Below are 19716 nucleotides of genomic sequence, written 5' to 3'. Positions count from 1 at the left end.
CTATGTATATTTTGTATATCCACGCCATCCATCGGTTTTTCTGGCTGATTTTAGAATATAGACCCCCAACAATGAAGTAGATACATATAGGGGTGTACATTGAGTTGAACCAAGTCGAGCTGGCCTCAACTCAACTCGGCTCAGCCACCAGATGACCTTAGCTCGAACTAAGCTCGGCTCGATCCTCAAGCCTTACTGGCTAGCTCGGTTTGGTCAGCAGCTTGGCCAGTTCGAGCCGAGTTTGCTATGTAGCATTTTTACAGACAGTTGGACTGCACCTTCAAAATCCCACTGTATGTAAAACATTAGCAATGGTTTTACATGTATTTTAACAAATACATTCTATGCAATATAAAAATCAAGAAAAAAAGGGTATTTGTTTCACGTACATACCTTCCTTGCCACTAGCCACACTTTATTTTTCATCAAACACTTGGTGAGCAACCTTAATATCAAAGTAACCGAGTCACAATCTGGTTCAATCCAAGTTCAATTTGAGCTTGGTTCGATCCGAGTTAAGTCGAGCTGGGGCCTACTGGAACTCATTTTCGAGCTAAAAAAATCAGCTCGACTCGGCTCGAACTCATTTTCGAACCAAGTTGAATCGAGCTTTTTTGAGTCGAGTCAAGCAAGCTAACCAAGCTAGCTTTGTTTGCGTACACCCCTAGATACATGTCTCAGGTGAACTCTAACACAGGAAAAGTGGTCATTGAACAACCACCATTAACAACTGTAATGCCCCGTGTTTTAGAGAGCCGAGTATATGACTCGTTTCCCAAAAACCCGAGTGTTAATCTTAAAGGATGGTCAAATTCACGTATTTTTTTTCTTTTCTTTATCAGAGTAAGCAGATGAGCGTAGAATGGACAAGTAAGCTAAAAGGGAAGTTTAAATTTTCATTTACAATATACAAGTGGCTGCCCATAATGACTTATACAAACCAATGTCCCCATTCTTACAAATACAAAATTGACATAATATTACATGTGAAACAAGGTAAACTGCAACAATCTTGAACTGTAAAATCATGTAGCAGCCCTTAGTAAATAGAATCATGCACCCTTGTCAACCATAGCCTGCTCTTCACCAATAAACAGGGCCACCTGCACTACCTGTACGGTTGTATATTTGATGGATGAGTGGCCAGCTCAGTGTGAATTCCCCTCAAGATTACACACCGCCGCATTAGGTAAGCATAGTTATAAAATAACAAGGTAATCAAAACCATACATGATGCAATCTTTTTAAATGCATGGATGCATAAATGCACATCGGCCTGGGGATGCACATCCAGCCGGACTTGGGCTCGTCACCCATGCAAATCATCGACCTGGAAAAATCATCCAGTCGGACAGGGGTCGATAGTTGGTGGTCTGGGAGCTAGCGAAACGATACCCCGAAGATCCTAAGGGCACGTGCTACAGCATCCAGATTAACCACCCGTCATCGCTAACATGCTATGGATGCATGATTAGCCAAATCGTTATTAGTCCAGTTACAATCAGCCAATTTAGGTAAGCTCAAGGTCACTACGGGGAGCTCAGAGCCCAACGTAGGCCGACAGCTCGGGCATAGTGTCCCATTACCACCATCCCCGGCTCATAAGGCTACCACCTTAGGATATTTAATGGAAAAACCGTCGACTAGTGGTCAATCATATTATAACATATGGGGCTTGCCATCGCATGGTTGCACAGTATAAAAACATCGAGCCCATATGGGGAAAATACCAGGACAATGACACATGCGGCGATATCAAAGCAAGACACATAAGACAAATATCAAAATAAGCCACATAGGGCGAGTATCAAAATCATACGATAAAAGACCATCCTTGAAAACCGTTGGACACAACAACCCTGGATGGTAGGCCCACATCATTGGTTAATTTAAACCACTATTCAATAACCACTGAGCCGAAGGTCCATTACTATCACAACCAGTCGGGTTACATCCCAAGTATGGGTGTACACATAAAGGTGGGGGTTTCCCACTGGTGTACCAATTCAAGTTCCATGAGCAATCCACAAATAATTCATGAACAAATATATAGGATGAACATTAAACAGCCAATGTAGTAATTCAATTTCCACCAGCTAACACATGTGATTATAAGAGAGAGATATTAAATATAAATTTAAATAAAAACTATATCTTAAGCTAATGAGAAGATGGAAAGCTCAAGGGGAAGAATCATCACCTTACACTTTGAATCGCCTTCTAGTGTCGCTAAGTAATTGTACCCTTAGAATCGTATCCTATCAAAAATCATGAACTTGTACAATTAGATCCAAGTTCTACGTACTACCTAGGTCAAGATCATGGCCTAGGGTTTTGAATTTACTTATCTTAGGGCTTTGATGTAAAATTAGGATTTTCATCCTAGAGTTTAGTTCTAAGCTCATATTTCTGGGATTTGAACGCTAATTAATGTAAAATTTATTTACCATGCTAACCTAGTAACTATAAGCTAATTATTAATATTAATGACAGTATTAATATTAGCTAACATGCTACTAAAAATCATTATGATGATAATTATCATTATAATCCACTATTTATAATAATATTTAAGAGTGACAAAACAAGACACTAGTATTTAGTAATGATATTATATTATTTTATTTTATTCTTGACTACCATAACTAATATTAGTATAGATCATTTACTAATGGCTAATCTTTACTAATATTAACAATCCTAACAGTAATAATGGCAATAATACAAAAATAATAGCTTAGTGTGGGTCTGAAGGGCTCATTAATATGGGAAATTGGGCCACTAGTTTGCCCTTGCCTAAGGCCCGAACTGGACTTAATCTTGGGCCTGATTTTAGGCCTGGACTGGGGCTAATTTCAACCTAAATCCAGGACTGTTCTCAGCCCAAAATGTGGCTCATGATAGGGGCTGCCCATGGCCCACATTACAGCCCAACTAAGGTTGATCTCAGCCCACAGATCTGGACCAGAGTTCGGCCCACTGTATATATGGTGGGGCCCATGTGCATTTTGATCTTAGGTGCGGCCCGCTGCATTGTACAGTGAGGCCCATTGGAATTTGAAGTCAGCTGCGGCCCAACTTGAGATGGAGCAAGGCTGAAGTCAGGCCCAGATTGCAGCCCAAACTTTACTGACCACGGCCCAGTCCCTTTTGACTGGAATTGGGTCTAATCTTAGCCCAGTTTTGAGGCGAGTCTAGGCCCAGAACGTGGGCTAGTTTTAGCCCACCTCATGCACCAGCTGAAGGCTGGTATCATGGCCCAGCTGAGGCCTGTTTTCAGCTCAGTTTTGGGCTGGCATTTAGCCCAGATAATAGCCCAACTGGAGAGCCATTTTCAGTCTGTTGTAGGGGCCAGAAAGGCCTGATTTTGGCTCCTCTCAAAGCCTGTTTTCAGCTTGATACAAGGGTCAATTTCAGCTTGATACAAGACCTGATGAAGTCCTTGTTTAGCTTAGTTTGGAGTCTCAAGAGGAGATGGAGAGAAGGTTTACCTGACTCAGTTTGGCTTGGAGTTGGAACGTGCACACTCACACTCCCTTCTTTCTCTTTCTTTTCTTCTTCTATTTCTCTTTGCTCCCTGGTTCTTCCTTTTTTTTTTCTTTCTCTTTTGCTGGAAACCCAGTGAGGCACAAACTGACCCAACTTGGACTGCGGCTCGGTGTAGTTTGAACGAGGAAGATGACCGGGCTAAAATGGTGGATTCAGATATGGAGCTTCTTCCTCCAATCCGCTCCTTCTAGACGATTCGTGTGGGTCTTAGGAAGCTTCCAGACAAGCCTTTTTGAAGCTTGAGGAAGGTTTAGGTGATGGGTTCAAGGGTGGAAGGTGACGATCATTTTCTCTCGAACGGCTGCAAGAATAGAGAATGAGCTTCTGTTGCTCAATCCTCCCATGTTTTTAACATAGCCTAGCCTTCTCCTGGTCCGTCGGATTGACAACAAACGCTCCAGATTGGATTTGGTGGAAACCATTTTTGCACATGGCTGGTATTGTAAATACCGGTCGTGGTTTTGCTTCTCTGTGGGCGGGAATCCTCTCCCCCGTGGAGAGCCATTGGATGGCTGAGATGACTTCCTTTAAGACGACTAGGTTGGGCGGAGAGGAGATCACGCGGATTGCCCTCGTGGCAAGGAGGACAGTTGCCAATTTTGGACATAGTGTTTTGTAGGGTCTATTTTCAGCGAGGACTGTGTGCATGTACATGTGTGGAATCATTTGGGACTTAGGCGTTTTGGTCAGCTCTACCATCTTGATCAGATGGATGGTTCGGATCGTTGATATGGCCCCTCATGGTGGACCATTTCTTAATCAAACGGGGGAGGGAAAAACACAACGAGCCGTGTTTAAACGGCAGCGCAGCGGGAGGATTCCCATTTTCGGGAAATGGTGGGACAGAGTCTGGTCTGACCACGCATGCCATTTGGTGTGCTGCTGGTGCACACGTGCTGTGTGCACACTCTAAATCTAGGGGTAGGGTCCATCAACTCCTTGCCAAATCTACTTCATCCATTGAGTTCTAGAAGCTCCACTAACGGACCTTGGCCGTTGATAAGACTGATCTAAGGTCTAGGTGGGTCATACAGGTCGATTCCTAGCTTTAACGGTGGATTCTCGTTGATCTAATAGTCAGATTGTTCTGAAATTGAACGTCAATGGCTAAAATAGTCCCTGGAATTTACCAGATGATTGGGTTCATATGTTGTAGGGACATGGTGGTGGAAACTACCGTCACTTCCAGTTTTTGAATGTTTCTTTTCAAAATAGGTGGGGTCCACCTGTGATGATCTTTCAGAAGATCTACTCCATTCACCGTCTTTGGCATGCCGTGATAACCCATGGTCTAAAATTTGAAGTAAATAATGCATTAAATGGTATTTACCGTGAAATCCCCATGCACGTAGAAATTTAAATGAATTGATATTTTTCAAAAAGTCCACTTTACTATTTGTAGATGTACGATCCGCTCTATTCATTATGTTTAACATGCCCTACTAGGATTAAGGTCCAAAAATGGGGCAGATTTGTTAATCGGGTGGGCCGCACGGTATGTTTTAGCTTCAACGGTAGTATGTAATGACATTCATGAATATTTACGATATTGCCATTCATTTCTCAACCAGCTTCCGACGTCCATTACGTCAAAGTGCGCCGCACGAATTTCTTAAATTTTGGCGGACATTGTTCATTTTTCATGCTCTTTCTCTTGGTCCAGTTTGGGCCCCGATCTCCCAAGGATATCCAAGATGCTCCTTTAGTGGCTTGCACACTCCGTAATTCAAAATAACATTTGTACACCTCCAATTGACTAGTTACCAGGTAGTTGGGACTTAAACCCGAAGATCTTCACAATGACCGATTCATCCTGATATTCGGATGGCCCATTTGGCGGATCCAAACCTGATGGACGGTCAGGTGACTTGTTAAAAATAAGGAAGCTTTATAGTTAGCACTCTAACCATGCATATGAGTGGATGTATGGTCAGTTTTGTGAATAGGTAAACACAAAGTGGGTTTTCAGAGTGATTAGGGGTAAGACTGATATAATGTTAGATTCGAGTGACTTTCTTATACACGAAAGTTTCTCAGATTCTGATTCTAATGGTGGGCTAAGCATATTCATACGGTGTGAATAAGATGGACGGATCAGAATCTTGATCTGATAAGTGTACGAACGGATGTAGAGGTCAAGTGGTTGATTTACTGTGATCTAAGGCCTGAAATTCGACGTGTACGGTTAATTTTTGGTAATTAGGCATGGTATAAAATTTTGCATTAAACGGATAGTGAAAACCACGTGATCTAGAATCAAGTGGCCTAGGCAATGGCGTTTTTGTAATTATTACTGATATGAGAGTTTTGTGAAATCTAATGACTCCACATGGTTTTAGGCGTGCTTCTAAGCAATTCTTAGAAAAGAATGTATATCTAAATTGTTATGGATAGGGCGTTATTTGTCAATTCCTTTAAGGGAAGACACATACGTTAGATCTCATGATAGAGAGTCTAACCTTGAAGTTTACGGTCAGATGTCTTGATATATGAAAGAAGATCATTTCCAATGGTTCAATTTTTGTTGGGGAATGGATGTAGGGTTAGGATAGCTAAGTTGGTGTCGTACACATGCATGTATCAAGTTAAACTTCATGGTAACACTCGAGGACTTTCAATACTCGGGTATTGAAAAGATCGGGGTGTTACAACAACTTCCCAGGGTCCACCGTAATGTTTTACAAAAGTTTTTAATGGTCAATAACCACTGTTTCCTGTGGTGTGGCCCACTTGAGAAATGTATCTACTTCATTTTCAGGTCCATTATCCAAAATGAGCCAGAAAAACCAATGGACAGTGTGGATGTGCAAAAATTACACAGAGGTGGGCCCACGGTCAGGGACGCACCCACTCACCAAATAAAAGGACGCAGATTCCGGACTACCGGTCGGTGCTCTCTAAGCCCCACCATAGTTTATATGTTTTATTCACACTATTCATCTTTTTTCCCGCTCATTTTAAGGCATGATTCCAAAGATGAGCAGTGATTGAACGCTTACTGTTAAAAACTGGTATTAGATGGTATTAGGTAGGATAGAATTGTATTTGTAGCCGTGCAAATTCCATCCAACATCCATCCGGGGAGGATGAGAAAGCTTGGGATTAGGTGAGATGGAATTGCATTTGGTCTGGAATTTTTGTAGATTTTAAAATTCACTACACTGGGCTCCACATTGATGCAAATTCCATTCAACGTTTGGGTAGGATGAGAAAGCTTAGGATTAGGTGAGAAGGAATTGCATTTAGTGTGTTTATCCATTCCATCCATATACACCTATTACAAGTGACATTCTTATGTATGTTTACATGTGAACGACATCGGTTGTGATTGATCCCTTAATTACAATTCAATACCATTTTATTCCACGGACCAAACAGGCACTCATATAGATCCGGGCTGTCCATTAGAATGGTCACCCCAAAATTTGATATAGTGGGAAAGTTTCTGCATGTATTGGACGATCGAATCAGTCTGAAAATTAGCCAATGGCTTATCCAAGAGCTGGCCGTTATGATATGTGGTAGATGATCGAAATGCCACAAGATCAGGATTTAGACGGCCGGACTGACGTGTAGATGTAGAACACAGGATTTAGACGGCCGGACTGACGTGTAGATGTAGAACACACGTAGAGAACAGTCATATCCATTTTAAATGTTAATTAGTTCGAAGAGGAGCACCATTCGAACAGTGCCTTAAACCATCAGAACCGTTGATACAGTGGGCCGCAATGAATGAAAACCATGGATAGGGCCTGTTTGGTCCGCAGGATTAAATGGTATGGAATTACATTAAATGAAACCATCCAATCTTTATGTTTGGAATCAGGAATTTATCTTATTTAGTAGACCATGAAATTGTATTCAACGGATAAGATTAACAACTGATGCGAATTATAAATGACGCATAGTACCACCCATCAAACAGCAAATTTTCATAAATACTTTCGCTGAAACAGATTTCAATGACTATTAGCATCAAACAAGAAGTATAAAAAATTACAAAAAATAAAATAAAAACACTAAAAGATTAGATTCTCTTTCTCTTATTCTACTAAGAAACCCTGATATTCAACCCTACGTTGAATAACCCTCCATGAATCTCTCGTTCCATATCCTACTGAAAGCTAACTTCCACCGGGAAAGTCACAGCACCATCTCCATCACCAACCTGGATAGTGTGCTCCCCCCATGGAAGAACAATATACGCCGTGTCGGTCACCATGCTCAATGTCTTGCATGCATCGAGTGAGAATTTCGCCGTAACGGAACGGCCAGCTCGCACGAACACCCTCTGGAACCCAACCAGCTGTTTTGCTGGGGCCCCAACGTAGTCGGCCGGAGGGATTGAGTAGACCATCAGGACATGTGAGCCATCTATCGTCCCATTGTTATGAACCTCAATCTCAAAGTCGATCGTCTGGTCGCACTTGGTGTCTTCAACTAGCAAGGACGGGCAGGGTGGAACGTATGCGTCGGACTTGTAGTGCAATGCATGGCAGTGTTGGTATGGGCCCTTCTTCGTCACAAGGGACCTTCTTGATGATTTGATGGAGTAATCGAAGTGGGTGTAGCTCAGGCCGTATCCAAACGGGTAGACGGTTGATCCATTGAAGAATTTGTAGGTTCTTCCAGGGTAACCCAAGGCATCGTTGGGCCGTAGTTGCATCGACGTCATTGGGAGCTTGTCCACGTAGTCTTGCGTGTACCATGTGACCGGTAGTCTCCCTCCTGGTAGAATAAGAAACATTTCAGTATGTAACTGAAATCAGGAAAATGGTGCCTAAAATAGAGACTGTCTCTCGGAGAGATAGTGGTTGATAGCTCCTCTTGAAACCCGGTATAGTTCTCTCTCTCTCTCTCTCTCTCTCTCTCTCTCTCTCTCTCTCTCTCTCTCCTTTTGCAAATTGAATGCTTTGTTTCTTTATTGGATCGACTATCAGTAGGGCTGGGAGTCGGGCAGGTTGGGTCAAGGTTCTTATACCTAACCCTAACCCAACTCAACCTCGGGTTATACATGCTAATATTTTCGTTATTATATTAGTCTATTATATTTTCAATATGTCTTGTTAATTCTCTGTTCCAAGTTGTATCTTATGCAGAGAATTGATCTTCAGATATTAATTCAATTTACTTATTTATGATCGATACGGTTCATTGAAGTGTCAAATAAGCCCGATTAGTAAAAAATTTCATTTTTCCTAAAATATAACTCTTTTAAAAGTTGTATTGTAACACCCAATCCATTTGGGAGAGAAGTTGTCAGCTTTAGTCATCCAAAACGATTTGAACAATGAAACCAGACAACACTAAAATTTCTTGTGGCTTCAAGACAGACTATCAACACTCAATTATAATTTATAAGTAAATTATATATCGATCAAATTTGGGTTAAGTCCGGCAACCCGAGCCCGACCCACTCAATTATAATTTATTAGTAACTTATTTATCGATCAGATTCAGGTTGGTCAACCCAAGTTTTATCAAGTTGGTGTTTGTATAGCCCTAACCCGAGACCGAACCTGATGCATCCTGGCCGAGCCCAACCCAATTATGTTGTGTCGGTCATGGGTAAGTCGGGTTGAACCCGCCCAACTTTCAGCCCTACTACTCAGTCATCAGGTGGGTCCCACCAGGATGTAGGGACAGACAGATACTCAGGTCATTTTAAAAATCAGGTGGGCTACAGAAGGTTGGTATATAGGCTTTAGGGATGATTGTACATTGGTTCTTGTGGTGTGTCCACCAAAGTGGATGGACTGAAGCGAACAAAACATAAGAAGGAATTAGGTAATTGAATAATATCACATCAGCAAAGAATTCATACCAGGATTGTATTTTCCGAAGATAACATCGGCAATAGCACGACCACCTTCCTCGCCGGGGTAACCAGCCCAGAGGATGGCGCCGATCTTGCCATTGTTCTTAGCAAAATTGATGTCGACCCCACCAGCAGAGAGGACAACGACAATGACGGGGCTCTTAGCGGCATCGGCAATCTCTCTAATAAGCTGTGTTTGGTAGCCGGGAAGGACGAGATTGGTACGATCCAAACCCTCATTCTCGACGGACAAATCCAATCCAACGAAAATGATTGTAGCATCCGAATGCTTCGATGCCTCGACGGCATGGAAGATGAATGTCTCGTTGCGGCATATGATCTGATCACAGCCCATCTTGTAGTCGACCTCTGCGTACTTGGAGAGGCCTTCTAAGGGAGAGACATACCTGCATGGGATGCCTGCAAAAACGAAGGACGTATTAGGGGTAAACTACGCACTGTGTGTATTTTAAAAATATGCTGGGAATATACTTAGTATGGCCACTTGGATTGTCCTATTGCATGATCTGGACCATCCAAGCGGATCATCATGCTTTTCATGGGCTACCATGAAATAATGACACCAATTGGATCATTCAAACCGTACTATCAAAGGACTAAAAATGGATGGCCGAGATAAGTAAACAAAAAAAAAAAAGATACATTTGCTTGTTGGGGTCATCGTGATTGTTTATGGTCTTTTTTTTTTTAAAATTTTTTTTTAATAATAGGAATGGGGATCATATGCTTGTCATAAAAGGAAAAAACCTGTTTATTGTAATGTGATTGAGCGATGTCATCTTACACAGCATTTAATGCTGTGGTGTTGGTAATGCCACTGGTGATATGGACCAATCAAAATGCAGTAAATCCTGCTTGTCATTATTGCAATATGATTGAGCGATATCATCTTAAACTGCAGTTAATGAAGCTGGACCAATCACAATGCAGTAAATTTTTTTATGTTTGTAGTAAATAGGGGATTCATATTCATTTTTTAAAGGGTGAACACAACATTTTTTTTAAAATTTAATTTAAGGGTGAATACAACATTTTAGGGTGCACCTGATCAAGCCAACTATCCCCTTAATGTGGCCCACTTGATGATTGAAAAAAGATGATTTTTTGGGCACATTAAAAAATGCTTGCATGGATGGGTTGGATGTCATCAACAAAAGCTTTTTAATTACCTGCATAGTTTCCAATCATGGCCTTGGTGGCATTGGCCTGAGGGCCTACAACCGCCAACTTCTTGTACTTGGTGGGGCTCAAAGGTAGGAGGTTGTTATTCTTGAGTAGAACAATTCCTTGCCGAGCTGAATCAGCTGCTAACTCAATGTGCTCTTCAGAGCACACATCATCCTTTCCTAGGTCCTTATATTGAGGACTGCCATCAAAGTACCCAAGCCTCATCAGAACAATATATAGATTTTTTAGAGCCTTGTCTACATCAGACTCTCTGACTTTTCCTTGATCAATGGCTGGCTTTGTGTACTTAGGGTAGAAATCTCCACAATCTAAATCCAACCCTGTTTAAAAAAGAAGAAGAAGAAGAAGAAGAAGAAGAAAATAATCATAAAAAGATAGAAATTATATATTGAATGCAACATGGCACAGTGGAATTGAGAACTTGCCAGCTCGAATCACTTGCTGAACAGCATCCTCTGAGGTGTCATCTAGCCATTTGTGGCCATCACGCATAACTTCGATCGAATCGCAATCGGAGACGATGTAACTGTTGTAGAAGAGCACATATATTGAAGGATGATTAGATGGTTAGTTCAATATCCATCGATCAAGGTATTTAAAAAACCGAATGCGGCGGCACATAAACGTTCTTAGTAGAAGTTAATGCAAGAAATGTATATGTTCCCTTTAAAAATAACACAAAAGTAATTACCCATGAAGATTCCATTCTCCTCGAATTGTTTCGGACAAGAGTTTCGGATCAGCGCATGTTGGGATGCCATTGACTCGGTTGTACGAGCACATAACACTACTAACATCGCCATCTTTCACACACATCTCGAAAGGACGCAAGAATGTTTCAAGCATGTCTTGCTCAGTCACCTTTAAAAATATATTAAAAGATGATTAGATTAAGTAAATCATAACTATTTATGGTGTGTTTGGATGCACAAGTCAATTGAATTGTAATAATTAGTTTAATAGAGAGGAAATGTTCAAATTATAGTTTAATTTCCTTTATTTAAGGGTAGGGTTAGTCATACAAAATATCATGAATTTTATGATATATATTAGGGGTGCACACGGAACCGATGGAATTGGTAAACTGGACCGAAATAGACCAAACCCGCACTGTTTGGTCTAATCATGAAGCACGCCAATTTTGGTTCCGGTTCTGAAAATCAAAGAATGAGTTAGTTCGATTCACTTCTCGGTGTGGGGTTCTATAGAATTGAGTTGAACTGTGAACCGGTCCATAGAATCAAAGCTTGAAACCAGATGCCTAAGCCAATAATTATTTAAATTTTAATTTTTTAAACAAAAAAAAACCTAATCTTTGTTTATTCCCCCCCTCTTTCGCGGCCTCTCTCTGTCTTTCAAATAATTTGCAATTGGACTGGATTAAAAAAATATGTGCAATTGAGCTGGATTATAAAAACAAACCATGCAATTGGTCTGGATTATAAAAAGGCTGGAACTATAGAACCGAACCGGTTTTTTACAATCTGGTTCTGATTTGGTCTTATGGTGCAATCGATCTAGTTTCGGTTCTGGTTTTCATGGAACTGTTGGGAACGGTTCGGTTCAAGTTTCACCCCAAAACTGGACCGAACCAAACCATGTACACCCCTAATATATATTTTGGGACCGAACCGAACCATGTAAACCCCTAATATATATTACACCAAATTAGAATAACTGATCATGAAATACCATGAATATCATGATATTTAGTGCAACCAAACACTACCAAAAAATCAACTAAGCATTTAAAATTGGCAAAGGCTGGAAACGATTACCTTTGCATCGAAATGGAAGCGATCTGCGCCTAACCAATTATCAACGTCATAGGCTGCGTAATGCTTACAACATGCCGAAACCTTAAGAGGCCTAGATTTCAAGTCAGTTGGATTTTCATGGCCCTTAACATCTTGCAAGCCCCTAACATAGTTAACAGAATAGCGGCCGACGACAAATGGATCTTCACCAGGTGTCTCGAGGGTCCTACCCCACCTAGGATCCCTAACCACATTCATGGTGGGACTCCAAAATGTCAATCCAGCTGCACCTAGATTGTGCATGGCCCTTGCTTCAGTAGAAACAGACTGCAACAAAAAAAGAAAAGAAACCATAGGTTATATTGGGCCAAAGAAGTGATACTAGATTAACAGTCTAGATTCATTGTACCAATGAAACTATGTAAATGGTGGTTTGTGTGGGGATCATTGGCAGATGATGTGATGGCCCACCTAAAAAGCTATTTTAGCAAGAATGATTTTAATTTTGAAAATTAAAGTTTAAATTAACAATGAATGGTTAAGGTCACAAAGCGAGCCATTCACGTTGGGGGACAAAATATTGATAGGAGAATTCACATATCCAAGCTATGTACATAGTTGTGGGCCCCATCCATGAAGTAGTTTAAGAAATAAGATTCTAAATTTTAAATGGATAGTGAAAAGAATGAATGGTTAAGGTCATTTAACAAAATGGGCGTTTAATCCCAATTGTCCATGTGATATATGCGGAGTTCTATGAAACCCCAATAGGCCAATTTTCACCCTAATCTAAAACTCTGGTGGGCCATAAAATAGAGAGATGCAAATCAATTGAGGAAACTATTATCTTTTTTTGTGCCCCACTAAAGTTCTGGATCAAAGTAAAAGGTGGGCCCTGAGGTTTTCAAGGGTTGCTGCATCACGTGGACCGTCTTACATGAGCACACATGCATACCTTTGCACACATGTCTTAAAAGAATCTGAACAATCCACGTGATGAGCACCCCTTAAAACCTTACAAGCCAAACTTTTAGCCTGATCGAAAACTCAAAGGACCATGGCAAAAGGAAACAATTTCCTCCAAGAATTTGCATTTCTCTTTGCTATGGCTTACTAGAGTTTTGGTTCAAGCTGAAAATTGGGAGTGTATACACACACACACACTATGTGCCGTAGATTAATGGGTTAGATTCAAAGACCATAGTAAAAATAAGACTAGTTCAATAAAAATATAATTAACATGGTTACCTCTCCAATGGTTCTCCATAAGGTCTCATTGAAAGAAGCTGTTGTAAGAATGGGAGTAGGAAAGCTGGTTGCACCAGGCACTTCATCAGTGAACTTAGTCCCAGGACCCACATTGGATACACCATGTAGAGCCTCAGACCACCATTCATACTTAGGAAGGCCTAATCTCGGCACACCGACTGCCGTATTACCAAGCTGCACAACCTTTTCCTCGACCGTCATACTATCGACAAGATCCTTCGCCCGCACATCGAATGGCAACGATGTGTCACAGAAAGAGAAGGATGAAACATTTAGGCCCAAATCAAAATACCTTTGTGGGTCACACACATAGGTAAATGCCGGCGGAGATGGCGTTGCTTGAGATAGTGATGGAGATGTAGTTAGTGGGCCCTGCTGAGATGGGGCTTGAGATTGTGGGATCAATCTAGAGGCTGTGGATATGGAGAAAAGAGCAAGAGAAGTAAAAAGAACTAGCTTGAGAGAAGCCATGGTTCTAGAGTAATTTAGTGAGAGAAGATAATCCTCCTTATATAGAGTGTGTAGTTGGATAACATAAGCAATGATACATTATCCAAATGAAGTAATTTGAATTTTGGATGATCCAAAAGAACTAATTTGAATTCAATGAAGTATCCTAATCTAACCTGGAGAATTTTTACTTATGGTGTGGAATGAGAGTAACAAGCTTCTCTTATCTAATATCGAGCCACACTTGATGCATTTGGACTTTTTGGCACACGTATCTCCTATCTAGACCGTCCATTAATTCCAAAATTTTTTTTCCTTATATGGTGTAAATTATGCAATAATAAGATGGTCCTGAACATCTATGGCTTGATGTATCTTCCACAAATGATATAGTCCATCCAAATTTTCATGCCAGTAACTAGACGATTTGGATCATCTGATTAGTATCAATTTTTTTGGGACAGGCAATGACTAGTGAACTACAACTAATGTACGGTGCAGATTGGATATGTGGATGCCCATGACTAAATGCAACGGTGTGTATTGAAAGGTTTCCATGCACCTGGCTAACTATCAATTTTGTTTAAACTCAATAGGTCACTGTCATTTCGCAACAGGTATCTGAAAGGGCATAACTTGGATACTCTGAAAGAAAGTGATGGATGATACATAGGCACTTAAAAACTACTTAGGACTTGCATGTGTGGAATACAATTAAGTTAATATAAGCCGTCCAAATTGTTTTTCCCTTTTCAGATTGATCATAAATTAAAAAAAATAGGCTTATTTCATTATCTAACTATTGGATTCATAAACATTAATTGAACGGTTAAAAATGAAAATTTCAGTGGTCCTATTTGGACAAACAAGTATACACGAATGAAGGGTTAGGATTCCTCAATCGATCTAAGTTTTGGATTGTGACTTTAGAGACAGTGGGTTCCAGGATTTAGTCGGTTTAACATAATATATGTCACGTGTACAAGTTATAAATGCTGAGTATAAAGTGCCATACGCAACTCGAGTATCATATAAGTCCTCATTGGAGAAGACTCTGTCTTGCCTAGTTTTTCAGGACTCAGTTTGCCTAGCGTAGCACACAGCACCGAGGTCGGTACGGTCTGCTACTGTAAAAGCTCTACGGGCCCACTATAATGTATGTGTTTTATCACACCACCTATCCATTTTCACAGCTCATTCTAGGGCACAAGAAAAAAAAAAGGTAGATCCACACCTCAGGTGGACCCCACCATAGAAAACAATAGTGGTTGAACGTCCACCATTAAAAACTTCATGAGGTCACAAAGGTATTAGATCGATATTTGTGTTTTCACTTAATCCAGGTCTATGTGACCTTATTAACGTGTTGGATAGAAAATAAAGGTTACAGTCGTCCTTAGGAAGTTTTTAATGGTGGGTGTTTAATTACCACTCTTTTCTGTGGTGTGGACCACCTGAGATTAGATCTGCCTTGTTTTTAGCTCATGGCCCAAAATGAGCTGGGAAAATTGATGGACAGAATGGATAAAACACATGCATCATTGTGGGGTCTATAGAGCTTTTCCAGCAGCAGGCAGTACCAATGTGGGTGATGTGTCCTAAGCTACGCAATCCGAGTCCAGCCGGAAACGGATTGGCTACTTACCCTGTGCTCTGTGGCCTATGATGTATGTGTTTCATCCAAACCGTCCATCTATTTTTCTAGATAATTTTATGGTATGAGCTCCAAAATTATGTATATCCCAATCTCAAGTGGACCATGTTATAGGAAATAGTGTTGATTGAACGTCGACCATTAAATACTTGTTAGGGGCATAAAAGTTTTGAATCAAGCTGATCATTTTTTTCCCTTCCATCTAAGTCTGTATAACCTAACCAACAGATTAGATGTCAAATAAACAGTATAGTGGGCCTTAAGAGGATTTTAAATGTGGATATCCAACTATTATTATTTTCCTGTGGTGTAGTCAATCTTAAATTTGTATGTCTCATTTTTGGCATCAAGCCCTGAAATGATATGTAAAAATGGATAAACAGCATGGATAAAAGATATTCTTGGTAGTAGAGCCCGCAGAGGACCGACTACCAGCCACCGGGCTAGTGCCAAGGGAGTAGCCAATCCGTTTCCACAAAGCCTATGTGAGGTCCACCGTGATATCCACGTGGCATATACGTCTATCCGTTTTGCCAAGTCATGTTAGTCTATTTCAGAAATCATGCGAGTGAGCAAAATTACAAGAAACAGTGGGCACTGGACGACCTCCATCAAAACTTTCGTGGGACCCACAAAAGCTTTGGATCGTGTTGATATTTGTCTTTTCCAGTTATCCTTGGGAAAATCAGATTATGAACAGATTGGATCGCGTATAATTATTACAGTAAACCTCATATAGGAATCAATGGTGGGCGTCTCTTTACTCAGTTTTTTCTATGGTGTGGATCCCTCAAGTTACAGATATCCATTATTTTTTGTAGTATGTGTTCAAATGAGCTTTTGAAACTGATGGACGGATTGGATATCACACAAACATCGCGGTGGGTTCCACAGACTTTCCGTAACACGGTCTCCCTAGAAACGGGAGCTAGGCAGGAAGGATAAACCTTTTCCGTTCGCTGTGCTACGTTTGGCAGGTAAAGCTTGTTATGCGGGTGGGGCCCACAAATCATGCTCTCCAAAAAATAATCGTACAAACCTATGGTTGGCTTCTCATACATCATCATTTCCTTTAGTGTGGCCCACATGAGTCGTGGATCCAGATGATTTTGTGCACCAGGGCCTAGCACCGATCTATGCGCCTGATGGACGGACTGGATTGTCTCACAGACAACATGATCGGCACAGGTCTTTCTTGTTGTACTTAGGGGTGCATATTAAACCGGTAGAATTGTGGAACTGGACTGGAACCGATCAAATAGTTCGGTTTGATCCGATTCTAGAGTGCACCAATTCCGGTTCCGGTTCCAAAATCAAAGAACCGGTTACATCGGTTCGGTTCTTGGTTTGGGGGTATATAGAACCGAACCGAACCGTAAACCGATCCGTAGAACCAAACCGTGAATCCAATCTGTAGAACTGGACCATGGATCCGAACTTGGAACCGAACTAAGAACCCTTTGATTGTTTCCATATTTGACTCATGATTTATGGTTTATAATGCACCACTTAATTATTTTTATAAATGTATTTTTGCACACCTTATACAATATCTAAACCATTCATCAGATAGACCACAACATGGATGAACATGGCCAGATAATAGAATTAAATATGCAATTGGGCTGGATTATAAAAAGCCCAGAATTGTGGAACCGATCCAGAACCGAACTGGTTTTAATGGTTCGGTTTCGGTTTGGTTCTAGGGTGCCAACGGTCCGGTTTCGGTTTCGAATATTCTAGAACCGTTAGGAACGGTTCGATTCCGGTTTCACCCTAAAACCGAACCAAACCGACCCATGTGCACCCCTAGTTGTACTCTTCCACAATCTTGTGGGCCCTAAATTTGAAAGACCACTGTACGAAATAAGAATGATGTAACAATCCTGTCCCTTCTTTTAATAAATGGACAACTAGATTATTAGTTCGGAGCGTCCGGCGAAGTCAATTTGGGATTGGTAGCATTAGTGGGGCCACGAGATGAACAGCCCGGATAAAGGCATGTTGCCACGTGTAGTGTAATGGATGTGGAGGCACGGTGACTCTCATGCCTCCAGGGGCATTGAATCCGTGACCATGCAAAAATTGGATATATGTACGATCTTAACCGTACAATTTATCATGTGGGCCACCAATCATCTGCATAATGTCTTCATTTTGAGACCGCCAATTGGATGGCTGAGATTTTTTGAGCGATGCCTGTTTGGTAGCTGCCCGATATACGTGACTTTTAGCAGTTAATCAAGTATATTAATGCTACGTGATTCGCCCACGCTAATTCGACCTCGAGTCCTGCAACCAAAGCAGGTGATGTGGGACCCAACCTGATGTCCATGTGAAATCCAGTCCGTCCATCAGTTGGTCAATCTCATCTAGGACCATGAGAACCAAAATCAGACTGCTCTGAAACTCAAGTGGGCCACATCAAAGGGAAGAGTAGTAATGACGGTAGTCACCACTGAGACGACCGTGGGTCCGGAAGCGATGTTTGTACCATCCATTCTGGTCCCAAATTGTTGTTTATATGCTATCCAACCCATTCATAAGGTGATGGACGGTGAAGATGTGGCTCCACAAAACTATTTATAAATATATATCATCATTTACTAAGAAAGTACATCACTTGCGGGGATAGCTCAGTTGGGAGAGCGTCAGACTGAAGATCTGAAGGTCGCGTGTTCGATCCACGCTCACCGCATGAGTTTTTAACAATTAATCTGGACGGTCCATTATGTCCATATTTATTTTTATTTTTTAATCAATTAGTCTGGACTGTCCATTATGCTTGATTAACCACTCAGGATTGTTTATTATGTCCTATTAATCTGGACTGTCCATTATATCCATATTTATTCTTATTTTTGATCAATTAATTGGGACCGTCTATTATGTTTGATTAACAACTTAGGATTGTTTATTATTTCCGTCTTTATGCCCTACTGTGCTGAGTGTTCATTGTGTTAATCTGAAATCTTTTTTTCTCAGGTATTTATTTTTAAAATTGATCAACTAATCTGGACTGTCTATTATGTCCATTTTTTAAAAGGTTTTCTTCACTTAAATCTGGACCGTCCATTATGTTTGATTAATTAAACTATTTTATTTTTTTTATCAACTAATCTAGACATATGCCATGACTGCTGGTGGGAGATATATGAGTTAATAGGTACTGTAGGCTTGTGCAAGGGTTGACATTGAGCATTACCTTTCTGCATTGGTTACCGACAAGTTAATAAGATATTCGCGGAAAAAGATTTTATGTCGCTTGTTGTCTGTAGATGTTATAATTTTGATTAGTTTATAGAGAAGTGTTTTAAAATCAAAAGGATTTAAATTAATTGGGTTAAAATAGTGTTGTCTCAAGATTCTAGCCAACAGATATAGAAGAATGTGTAACTACGCCCTCTAATGGATCGGCAAAAGATATGGAATGTACAAAAATGGAAAGTGTTGATGGCCGGCAGTAAATTTTCTGATGCTTAAGTCAGACATGTAGATAATCTCAAAGATGTAGATTAGGGCTTACATCTCACATCCTTTATTTTGGTTTAGGGTGGTTGTATATGTAGAGTTTCAAAGGCAGTTTTGAAACTGTCGTGTACTAATGTGATTGTTGGAGAGCCCATATTCTTATGAGAATTTGTCTCATGTTGTCAAGCCCGCATTTTGTGGTTAACTTGTTAGTACACCCACTGTCAGTTTACACTTGTCAAAGTAATTTTTGGTCGAGATCAAGCTTGATCCTCTTGTCCCGGGACTAAAGCGAGATTCCCTATAAGTTCCTCGTACTGCCTTTGGCGTTAGTCGACTTGATCAGCTCAGGATGATGGGGACCTTGGGGCTCGAGCTCCTTCTCCATGGGTCCCTTACCTGCATTGTAGACATCCATGTGACTATTCCCAAAACACATAAACCTATGTTTTTACAAAACTTTATTAGATATTTATATATAAATTTTTTATTAAAAATATTTTTTAATCAAAACACTATCCATATCATGAAGAGAT

General features: G+C 40.6%; 2 protein-coding genes and 1 non-coding gene across 3 annotated transcripts; 1 reads left to right on the top strand and 2 right to left on the bottom strand.

The window, feature by feature from the left end:
- Positions 1-7465: 7465 nt before the first annotated feature.
- Positions 7466-10903, bottom strand: LOC131225964 (probable beta-D-xylosidase 5; the record flags this gene model as incomplete). The annotated part of the gene is made up of 3 exons (XM_058221589.1): positions 7466-8280; positions 9377-9790; positions 10561-10903. Coding segments are annotated over 3 exons (1371 nt in total), but the record flags the coding sequence as incomplete, so codon positions are not given.
- A 1311-nt stretch (positions 10904-12214) lies between these two features.
- Positions 12215-14076, bottom strand: LOC131225963 (probable beta-D-xylosidase 5). Its single transcript, XM_058221588.1, has 2 exons — positions 13585-14076; positions 12215-12663 (listed from the first exon to the last, which is right to left on the bottom strand). The coding sequence occupies exons 1-2, from the start codon at positions 14074-14076 to the stop codon at positions 12328-12330; spliced, it is 828 nt and encodes a 275-aa protein (XP_058077571.1). The 3' UTR covers positions 12215-12327.
- Positions 14077-18334: 4258 nt separating this feature from the next.
- Positions 18335-18407, top strand: TRNAF-GAA (transfer RNA phenylalanine (anticodon GAA)). The gene has a single exon. It is a non-coding gene; the product is annotated as a tRNA-Phe (tRNA).
- The last annotated feature ends 1309 nt before the right edge of the window (positions 18408-19716 follow it).

The sequence above is a fragment of the Magnolia sinica genome, chromosome 14 (genome assembly GCF_029962835.1).
Source record: "Magnolia sinica isolate HGM2019 chromosome 14, MsV1, whole genome shotgun sequence".
NCBI classification, from domain to species: domain Eukaryota; kingdom Viridiplantae; phylum Streptophyta; class Magnoliopsida; order Magnoliales; family Magnoliaceae; genus Magnolia; species Magnolia sinica.
The sequence above is the reverse complement of the archived record's forward strand: the minus strand, read 5'-3'. Positions and strand labels throughout refer to the sequence as shown.